General features: G+C 38.0%; 2 protein-coding genes across 2 annotated transcripts; one reads left to right on the forward strand and one right to left on the reverse strand.

Moving 5' to 3' along the window:
* The first annotated feature begins 1,198 nt into the window (after positions 1-1,198).
* LOC123513974 lies at positions 1,199-7,660 on the forward strand. The gene is made up of 5 exons (XM_045271496.1): positions 1,199-1,254; positions 1,425-1,530; positions 1,723-1,923; positions 6,648-6,807; positions 7,593-7,660. Exons 1-5 carry the CDS (start codon positions 1,199-1,201, stop codon positions 7,658-7,660), a joined length of 591 nt encoding a protein of 196 aa, XP_045127431.1.
* Positions 7,661-7,929: 269 nt separating this feature from the next.
* On the reverse strand, positions 7,930-9,568 carry LOC123513984 (protein ZBED8-like). Its single transcript, XM_045271509.1, is given in 2 exon segments — positions 7,930-9,397; positions 9,399-9,568. Coding segments are annotated over 2 exon segments (1,638 nt in total).
* Positions 9,569-11,625: the final 2,057 nt, after the last annotated feature.

The raw sequence follows: 11,625 nt of genomic DNA on the forward strand, positions 1-11,625 counted from the left end.
TTTATGTACCTATTCCCTAATTTCGTGTCCGGTTTTCTTCAATAAAAACACTTTCTCTTCCTCTGACTTCATTTGAATTTTTTCCTTGGCTTTTTCCCTTACTTAATTTGTTTATCTCTTCTACATGTCTATCTTTACTTACATACTTGCCAGATATCTCTACATTTACTAATTTCCATACTTTCGCCACTGCCTCCTCTGCCGTACATTAATATCTGAATTTAATCTTATCATTAATACATTTGCCAATCCTGAACACCTCTTCAAATTCGCTTACCAAATTATCGCCCATCTTGTACTTTCACCAAAACTTCCTTCAGCAGTACTTTGTTTTGTCTTACTGGTATGAATTCTTCCTTTAGTCTTTAGATTATTACAATAGCCTCTTTTTCCATTTTATCTCCAGCAATTTTTTTCCTTCTCCTTAATTACCTAATAATCACTGTTTCCATTAGTCCTTGGTTTTTAGTCTTAAGCTATTTTCTAATTTTTTTCTTGCTCTTTCTTGCAAACCTTTTGTTTCCCATCCAATTGATTGATCTTTTTATTACACTTTCCACTGTCCTTACTTCATTCAATATTAGTTATTTTTATAACATTTTTTTACGTCTTTTTCATTGTTTAGTCTCAACTGTCTTTTCTAACATTCTTATACTTCTCTGATTTTTTTTTCTATAACCATAATTTTTCCCCTAAAATTACTGTCTTCTCTCTTTCATCGTCCCTAAATCCTCAAAATTCAGTTTGAACTAATTTAATTAGTGAAGTAGCAAATTATCCTCTACCCGCCGCCTCTACCTTATTCATTTCCGCTGTAATGCACGTTGGATCCTTCTTTTCTTCATATAATAGAAAGCAGAGTAATAAATCATGTGGCTCTGACCTTATTGTCACAGGCCAGGAGGGCTTCCTCTTTTTTCAAATTGAAGAATCTTGGAGCCGATTCTTTCAGTTGTTTACACTGGTGGCCATCGTGTGTTGTGTGTGTGTGTGTGTGTGTGTGTGTGTGTGTGTGTGTGTGTGTGTGTGTGTTCAAAATGGCACTTAGAAGCTAACTATATATATATATTTTTTTTTTTCATGCCTTATGCTGGAGCTACAGATTATGTGCTTTATGATTAAGAAAGGAACAAGTAATCCTCGTTGGCAGTCACTTGCCCTTCCTTTCAAAAAAGACACCTGGACTGCTGTGATAGTCATGGCTCTCCTCTTGGGCCCAATATTCTTCGCATTGTCTCGGTCTAACGTTACCAGGTGTGCGCAAATATACTGCTTCTGTAATGTATAGGTACTGACAATCTTGTGTTTCCATAATTTACGCATATAATTTATTATAAGATAGTGAATCTAGGAAGTGGCATTTATATACTATACATTGTTGTTTATGTAAACATTCTCGGCTATGCATCTGCATCATTGGGCAGAGACGAGAATCTCAGCAAACAATCCATGGCCTTTATCAACCTTTACACCCTTGGGGTTCATCTGAAAGTCGCCCAGACGCAGCTTCCAGTTTCTCTCAGTCTCCAGGTACATATGACTTTCCAACACTCAACTCAATATTTTGATACGTTTGTGGTAAGATCGATGTAATCAAAGATTATTGAGATGAAAAAATCAATTAGATTATCTTATGAAGAACAGCATACTCATTATTTAAGAAAATGTCAAAATATCTGTGCAATGAAAAGGTTCAGATTCAGAATAATGCATTATTTTCAGATTTTTGTTGCTTTTCTTTGGGTGTATGTGATAATCGTGTTGGAAGCGTACAGTGCAAAACTAGTGTCTTTCCTTACTGTGGAAAGAATTCCAGAAGGCATCAACACAATTGAAGATCTCTACCATGCCTCCATTCCGATCTATGGCAATACTCGTTGGTATTATGACAGTTTTGCTCTCGCAAAAAATGAATATATAAAAGTGAGTGGTTATATATATATATATATATATATATATATATATATATATATATATATATATATAGAGAGAGAGAGAGAGAGAGAGAGATATATATATATATATATATATATATATATATATATATATATATATATATATATATATATATATATATATATATTTTTTTTTATGTAAGGAGAGAAAGTTGTCCAAGGGCAAAATTAAGTTAAAAACGCCCACTGAGTTTGCCCCCCAAAAAAAAAAAAAACAATTTAAGAGGGGAAAACTGGCCAAGGCAAACAAATAAAAAAAAGAGACCCAGTCAGTCGTCAATCCCCTTACAAATCTGACAGGGTTAGCCAAAAGACGGATCTTCAAATAGACAGGATCTTGAAACCTCCCTCATAAACAGTAAACTCATAGGAAGTTGGAAATACAAACATAGGCAGGGAGATTCAGAGTTTATCAGAAAAAGATTTAAGGTATAAGTTATTGAGAGTACTGCTTAACTCTTACATTAGAGTTGGTAGGATGGGGTGAGAGGAAGATAAAAAGCCTTGTGCAGCGAGACCGCTGAAGGAGGGGAGTTATTGGAGATATTTTTTTGGCAAGATTCCAAAAGTCTCAAGGGGAATTCGAGTTTGAAAGATTCTAGCATTTTCTGTTTATGAAAGAGTGTTTGACAAGTTGAAGAACAGACTTGGCATGATTAAGGGCAGAAATATAAAGTGCATGAGATTCAGGAGATGGAAGGCTCAAGTACCTTTTGTGAGCAACCTTTCTATCATGTGTAGCACGAAAACAGGCTGTGTTAAACCACGGTTTAGAACTTTAGATGGCTCAGGTTGAGAAAAAGAATGAGAAATGTACGCCTCCAAGACACACATTATCACCTCTAACAAACGTTCAGAACACAGAGATGGTTCTTTGATACACAAACCGTAATCATTCCAGAAAGAAAATCAGCATAATACCTCCTCTGGTCCCCCCAACTGACAGAGGCAAAATGCCAGAGGCACCTCCGGCTTGGAGGAGATCATGAGGAAGAATTGGAGAAATAGGACAAAATACATATATGAGATTTTTATCGGAGAAGCCCAACGGAGAACAGAGGATAACAACAAAAGCAAAATGATTAGAGGTAAGAAAAAAGTCAAGATTGTTAGATTATCTCAAATATGAGTAGGGTGTTGTACCAGTTGCTTTATTTCATGGAGGATAGTAAATTTGAAGGCTAGTTCACCAGGATGGCCAGTGAATGGAGAGGAAAGCCAAAACTGGTGGTAAATATCGAAATCTCCACGCAAGGATAGAGGGACAGAATGAACTCCACTTTAGAAGTTAAATAGTCAAAGAATTCCTTATAGTCAGAGGAGTTAAGGGAGGGATAGAAAACACAGATAAATTTATTTAGTAAGAGAATGACTTTTGAGTCGAAGCCAGATGGTGTAAAAATTCAGAAGATTCGAGAGCGTGGGCACAATGGGAGACATGCAGTTCACAAGATCAGAAGAGTAGTTAACATGGAAATAGCGGTAGAAGATAGCAAGACATGCAACATTCTGGTGGTGAGAAATTGGCTGAAGAATGTCAATCAGAAGAGGGGACTTCATAAGACGAAATGCTTTTGATTCCACTCTGTCTAATAAAGTTGTGTGAGTACTGGAGTACTGGTACATGTGAAGAGTACTCTTTACACGACCGGATAAGGCCAATGTACAGAGTAATTAAGCAGTTTGGGGAAGAGTGAGTGAGAAGAATTTACGGAGACGCCTCAGAACGCCTAACTTCATATAATTTGTTTTAGAAAGAGAAATGCGAAGTTTCCAATTTAGATTGAGAGTAAAGAACAGACCAAAGATCCTCAATGTAGAATAGGAGACAGTCGAGTCTAATTGAAAAAAGAGGAGATAGTTGTATGGAAGGTTATGTCGGGTTGATAGATATAGGAATTGAGTTTTTGAGGGATTGGACATCACTAAGTTTGCCCTGTACCAATAAGATATTTTAGAAATATCAGACGTCAAGATTTCTGTGGCGTCACTGCTGTAACTGTTAACTTCTCGAAGAGTATGTCTTCTCTGAAAAGACATGGAAAAGTGTCGGGTGCTATCATCAGAGTAAGAATGGAAAGGGCAAGAAGTTTGGTTTAGATCATTAATTAATAATAGGAAGAGAGTGGGTGACATGACAGAACTCTGAGGAACACCACTATTAATAGATGTAGGATAAGAATAGTGGCAGTCTACGAGTATCACAGAGCAATGCAAGGGTCGAAGAGGAACCTTGAGATAAAGTTGCAGAGACAAGGATAGAAACTATAGTAGGGTAGTTTTGAGATCAACGTTTTGGCAACACACAGTAGGAGACAAGGTAGATAAACGGACAAACACAAAAGCAACAAACGGAATGACCACATGCATCGACACCACAATGCACAAACTGGGCAAAGAAACCAAAAATCCTTCCACTTGTCTCTGCAATCCTGAGTTATTTACTAAGCACAACAGCAAACAACAAACATACCAGCTGTTCAGTTCAACAACAGGCATCAACTGGTTCACAACAGCCTGCTACCCAGACAGCCTCACGATAACCGAACAACCTCTGCTCTCTAGGAAGGCCAACCCGGGATTGCCAAGACATACTGTGTTACTAATCTTGATCGATCCTAATCTCCAATCACACACCAACATGATCTCGAGATTATCACAACCAAACAATAATGAATTTAAGCCATATTGCAGTAACTGCAACAAAACTAAAAGCGAAAACACAAAACTTTCCACCAAAAATCTTTAAGCAATATAGTCAGCAACTCTGTCCCTCACAGGGACAGATAGTTCCTCTTCTACGTGGTCAGCCTGTGATTTTTCCTCCTGTTCACTCTCACTTGATTCATTGTCAAGGGTAATGACACGCCTGATTTCTTGGCATTCCATCAACAGACACATTATTCCTAGAGTGTATAGGAGTTACAACTCCTTTCCGCCACTCAGAAGTGCATCTGAGATTCGCAGGTTTTATCCATACCTCTTCACCTAGCGGTATCGTCGTGCGTTCTTGCTCCCCCTCTCCCTTAGTTGCGGTTCCCGGGTGTCTCCATTCATGCTTAAAGAGTACCATGTGTGGTACAGTGGCCTTATCCTATCTAAATATCGGTGTCATGTTGTACCATAGTACTACTGCTTCTGTCGGACTTACCCCCCTCCCCATCTCTCAGACCGGCGCCAGATGACCTCTGATGTTGAGGCGCCTAAACCAAAATCCATCCATCCATCCCTCTCTCTGAGATATCTTTAATCGTTCTGTGCTGTCTTTCAACTGTGAAGCCCTAAAGAACTGCTGTACATTCCACTTGGTAGCGAAACTCACCATCATCTTTGACTTAAACACTATAGCTTTCTCCATCAATAAATTCTACATGGGTCCTCTCTCCAAAAAAAAAAAAAAAAAAAAAAAAAATCATTCAACTGTGCAACAATACTCCCTGCTGTTTCTCATCTCGGCTCCTTCCAGATGGCATGTCTATTTGGTACACAATCCACAATGGTCAAATACGGTAACTGTCTGAAGTGGATCACATGATTGCCAGTCTTTTTACAGTTGTCCTTCACGCAAATCTCTCGTGGCACATGTTTCACTGGTGCAGGATCAATCGAATGACACTGTTCACATCACTCATTAACTATCTGTACTGCCTGCCACTCGTGTCACTTCTGGGTCTACCTTCCAAGCCAAGAACAACGATCTGTCCACCTCCATATGATGTGCCTCATCTGATTTCCGCAAGTCTATTGCAGCTGAACAGAGCATATATATATATATATATATATATATATATATATATATATATATATATATATATATATATATATATATATATATATTATCCGGAGCTCCAAAAAGTCAGCTGCGAGAAGAGCACGGCATCATCATCACCGGGAAAATAATAAAGACAACACCAGTCATCGTTGGATGCCCCTATAACACAAGACTATAAATCTTAGACGCTCTCCACATCAAAGAAAATAGTCCTAAGCTAAACATCCAAACAATAGATTTGCAAGCGCTGCCGAGCATGAGACGATCAAGGCAGACTAGCCTGATGGAGTCAGAGGCAGATGAAACACGCACGGAACCAGCCAATCAGTGTCGCCACAGCTCAAGGCTGGCCTCAGCCACACAATTATGTTAGTAAGGTGGAATAAAAGCTTCTCGTGTTATCAAGTCTTCTCTTACTGATTGTCTATAGCCTCTTCTTCACGGCCGCAGTGTTGCATCTCTTGTTATCTCCTACCGCTATATTAATACTAAGTGCTCTTTTGATGTTGGTAACTGTATGCCTTTCCCTACTGCGGCCTTATTTATCTGGTAAACTGTGAAATTGGCTATCTGCTTCTGTATTTCCATCATCCTGTGAATCGTTTTCATTGAAGAGGGAGGTTTCAAGACAATTTTCAGTTTTTTGAGGCAAACTCTGGCATCTGTAAAGGGACTATCAACTAAGTTGGCCCTCTTTTTCGTTTTATGTTGCCTTTGGCCAGCTTTCCCGTCTCACATAAATAAAAAAATCAATGAAATTGTTATGACTTAGAATATTATTTATTGAAAATAGCTATTCATATAAAAGTGGTCGTTTTATTGTTATTTACGTATTTAGTTTTTTTTTTTTCATTTACGTCATTATTTTCCATTTATTTATTTTGCATATAATAAAAAATGTTCAATTTTCCATTTCTCAGAAACTGACTGAAAGATACAGCATACTGCGAGATTTTGAGGACTCTTATATCCATCTCATGACAGGGCAGGCCGCATACATTGCCTCAGCAAACAATCTCATGTATACGATATCTCTTTATGCCAAGAATGGTAATCCAACCCTAAGACTGCTGAAGGTCGGTAACGTTACAGTTGTTTACTCTTGCATGGCACTTCCACGGCAAGGTTATATGAAATGGTAATTATTTCCACGAGGTTTCATGTTCCTTGGCGTAGCTGAGTGTTAACTTGCATATGACGAAACCATCTCTGAATGCTTGCTTTTCTCATAACGTAAGAAAGTAGTCACAATGTCATTCTATATATATTTAATCTTCAAACAAAACCCTCTTATCTAACACAACATTCACACAACACATGTATACTTTTCACACACAAAATAAATTACGAACCATGTGGAGCATTGCACGGTGGTAAGCATAATAATCCATACTGAATGCTTGACTTTCAATAAAAAATGTAAAAACAACTAATATATTTAAGAAAAAAATGTGGAATGTGGAAGAGTGGCTATCGCTGCTAGGCAAAGGCCTAAACGTTTTTTTTTTTCCAAAAGTAAGAGGACTATAGGCTGGAGTGCTCTTGCCACTAACCTCAATATTTCTACAAAACCTGTTCAATATTCACAGGGTTAGGTGTAATTTCGAATATATGGAACATCACGAACTCAACATTCCATGGGCTCTGAGAGTGACCTCCAACTATTTTCCTATATCTTCAGTGAAAAACTGGCAGTTGCTTTTACGTAGGTGCGCAACATCCTCGAGTGTTCAAAATTCTCCACTACCTGTCTTCCAATTTTATTTATGTGTTATGTTATTTCTACTTATTAAAGTAATTGGATTTTTTTCTTCTGTAAAAATTAACTAGGTATGATGTTATGAATCTCATCTGCGCTTATGCAGTAACTGGCCACACATGGGCTACTTCTTCCACAAACCTCTACTCCCTCACTCTGGTAACAGGGCTTTAGCCGCCGCTTACAAGGGTCTATAGCAGTGGTTCTTAACCTTTTTCAGTGCCCGTACCCCTTGATATGTCAGAAAATTTTCTCGTACCCCCATCCAATGTAAATACAATACAAATATATGAAAAGGATTAGTGATACAAATCTTGCTGAGAAATTATTAGATTTTCAATTACAGAAGAAAGGTATTTTTTTTATTTCAAATGAGAAGTGTCAATTAGTAGGATCCAATGAATAATAATGAGTATTACTACATAGTGCACACCAACACATTTTTAGTGGCTCTTTTGTTGTTGTTTCTCCTTAATGATGTTGTTCAAACGAGGTTCTTTCTTTGAAAGTGCCAGACGCATGTCATCACTTGCATCCAAACGGTTTCTGGCTTTTGTTTTGATGTGTAGGAGCGTTGAAAAACCTGCCTCACATAAGTATGTAGTTGCAAATGGTACGAGGACCTCCAAAGCTCTCCTTGCTAACTGTGGGAATGCTTGGAGTTGTGCACACCAAAACATATCCAGTTGCATTTTTTCAAACTCCATTCGGATTCTGTCATTGGTCTGCAACTCCACAAGATCATCTTTCATGATATCATTATCATCCATGGAATCAAGGTTGAAAAGAAATGGATCCCGTATCCATCTTTGTGCCACAGAACCTTCTTCAAGGTGAAAATACCCTTGGAAGGACTGAATCAGTTCTTGCAAATGTTCTTTTACTTCACTCAGGATGGGCAGCTCTTCTTCAGCACTAGCAGCCTCATCAAGAGAAGGGAAGTTTGCAAAATTTCCACTTTCAATGCGCTTTATCCACATTGGAAGCTTCTTGGTGAGGGCAGATAACTTTTCCCTGGCAGTTATCATATTCATCGCTGTTCCTTGCATAGAGACATTCAGTTCATTGAGGTGCATGAATACATCTGCCAGATATGCCAGAGACAAAATGAACTCCCTGTTTTCAAAATGGTCAGCAATTTCACTGCCTTGATTTCTAAGAAATTGCATAATTTCTTCATGAAGTTCAAATACACATGTAAGTACCCTGCCACGGGAAAGCCATCTCACTTCTGTGTGGTAAAGAAGAACACTGTGCTCGGCTCCAATTTCTTCACAAAAAGATGCAAAAAGACGGTGATTCACTGCCCGTCCTCTGATGAAATTTACAGCACGCACAACAACTGATAAAACAGTCTTCAATTTTTCTGGCAGCGTCTTTGTAGCAAGTGCATGACGATGCAACACACAGTGAGTGACAGTTACATGGGGAACTTCTTTTTTCACTAGGGTAGCAAAGCCTGATTTATTTCCAAGCATGACAGGGGCTCCATCAGTGCAAATTGAACCACACATGCTGAGAGTCATTTCATGTTCCAAGAAGAACTCTTTCACAAGACTGAACACATCAGTTGCTTTTGCAGTAGTTTTCAGAGGTTTACAAAATAAGAATTCTTCCACCACTTCTTTCTTCTTCACATACCGAACAAATGCCATCAACTGGCTGCAAAAACTAACGTCAGTTGACTCGTCCAGCTGAATACTCACTCTGACAGGACTAGCTTTCAGGTCTGTTATCACCTGCTGCAAGACATCTTGACTCATATCATGAATCCTTGAATGAATAATGTCATTTGACAGAGGTATCTGTTTAAGCTTCTTTTCAGCTTCTGTCCCTAACATTATTTTTGCCATTTCTAATGCACAAGGTTTAACAAGCTCCTCTGCGATAGTGTGAGCTTTTTTCTTCTGTGCCTCCATGCCGATTGTTGAAGTGTTCATTGAGTCTTGATGGTTTGAGATTTGCATTTGCAAAGACTGTGCTGCAGAGCATGCACTGTGGTCGTTGAGTTCCATCTGCCTCAGTCATACAGGTAAAACCATAACGAATGTAGTCGTCGTTCCACTTGCGTTTCTTAGACATAGTTACTAGATCTTGATCACACCGATACTACCTGGAAAGATGCAGGCCTGGATGTTATAACCGTTACATGTTACAATCGATATAAAATAACGTATCACCACCAACACAATACACAGTTCACCCAGGGATGGCTCGAAGTGTATGTTATTGTGGGAGGGTAAGGCCATTTTTTTACCAACTGAGACCATTTTTTTACCAACTCAGGACAGTTTGACCTTCTCAGGACATTTTTTTACCAACTCAAGGGATTGTTTTGATCAACTCAGGCCATTGTTTGACCAATCCAGGTCATTTATTTACCAAAGGAATTTTTTTTACCAGTTCAAGCCATATTTTGACCAACTCAAGCCATGCTTTGACCAACACATACCAGTTTTTGACCAAGTCAGACAATTTTTTGGCCAACTCATCCCCGACCCCTCACCCTGGTAGAGCCATCCCTGAGTCCACTATATTCCTCCTCATGCACATAACAGTACCTTCAAAATTATATATCTTTTATCAATTATACATCTATTCTTGACAATATTAGAGTTATACCACACTAAAAAACATAATGTGACAAATAAAATGATAACCCAAAAATTACATTTCACAAATAAAAAATGACACACTCACCAGTAATTCACCTCAATACTATCAACAACTCGAGCACAAACAAAATGCAGACCCAATTCACACTGTTCGCATTGACTCAACTACACACAGCACAGTGCACATGCAGCATGTTTCAAACGAACCTGAGCTGTACTCGTTGACTCCTCTAACTCTCAGTGAGAACCCAGAACACAAGCGACTGAAGTTCTGAAGCCAAGGACCAGAGTCAGGACCAATGCGAACACGAACCATACGAGACATCAAGAAAACGTATATGAAACCATAGAAAACATAAGAAAATTGTTTACAGCACTAACTTTAAAAAAAAAAAATTTAGACAATTATAGTAAGATAAATATTTTAAAATACATGTTTTGCTTTCTCATGGTAAATATACAGTAGCTACCATTGCACTGTCTATTATGTCTCGTACCCCCAGGTTTAAGGTTTCGTACCCCTTGGGGGTACAGGTACCCCAGGTTAAGAACCACTGGTCTATAGGCTCCTGTAACATAATGTTAGCCGAAGCGATTGAATTTAGCGTGTGAAAGAACTTTTCTCATGATGTGGCTCTCGAGGCTAAAAACTTTGGATTTTTGTTTGTAGATGTTCTTGATTCCTTACATATAACAGTCGATCTTATTAAATATTAAATCAATGATTTATATAATGTACAAATTTTAAACACGTACTAATGCAGCATCACAAATATATAGTAAAGTACACAACAGGGGCACTGGCTTATCCCAGTAGAATTTTCAATGTTGTTTCTTCCTCCTCATCCTGCAATATCCGTCTCTGAAGGCCTATTTCTTAAACGATGAGAACTTACAATTGATAGTTACGTAAACATACACAAATGGATTTCTTAAACGCATCTGACACGATTCTGTGTATGTTGTTGGAACATTAGCGAATTGGAATGATACACCCACCCAAGAGAGAGAATGTAAGAATGTAATAATAAAAGTGTTCAATATATTATAAAAAAAAAAAACCGCTTATGAAAATCATTAAATATGCCATTATTCTACTTCTGTTATTATTTCATTCATATTTTTCAATCAGTAACTCTATAATCACAATAAGTACAAGATTTTAAAACATCTTGTTTTAAGCCCCTAGCGGGGCTTGTGAGGAGCGCGGACACTACGGTATTCAACAGTCCTTCATAGCTAATGACGTAGTCACTACTCTGACTATGAGGTCCCACAAAATTAATGACTTTTACTCATACTTGCGTCGACGGTGTTGCGTTATCGCTTTTAGCCTTTTAGAACGCATGGATGCAAATTGTCGATATTAAATTTGTGGGATGAAATAGTCTTCGTATTATTTTCCTTTATTATAATTATTTGGATTTCATATAATGACTCTTAGGAATGTTTGACATATTAAGAGAGGAATTAGTTTTGAAAAAAAAAAGATGTATTAATAACACCGCCTAATCCACACGTTTT

Source organism: Portunus trituberculatus, chromosome 5 (assembly GCF_017591435.1).
Source record: "Portunus trituberculatus isolate SZX2019 chromosome 5, ASM1759143v1, whole genome shotgun sequence".
Classification (NCBI taxonomy): domain Eukaryota; kingdom Metazoa; phylum Arthropoda; class Malacostraca; order Decapoda; family Portunidae; genus Portunus; species Portunus trituberculatus.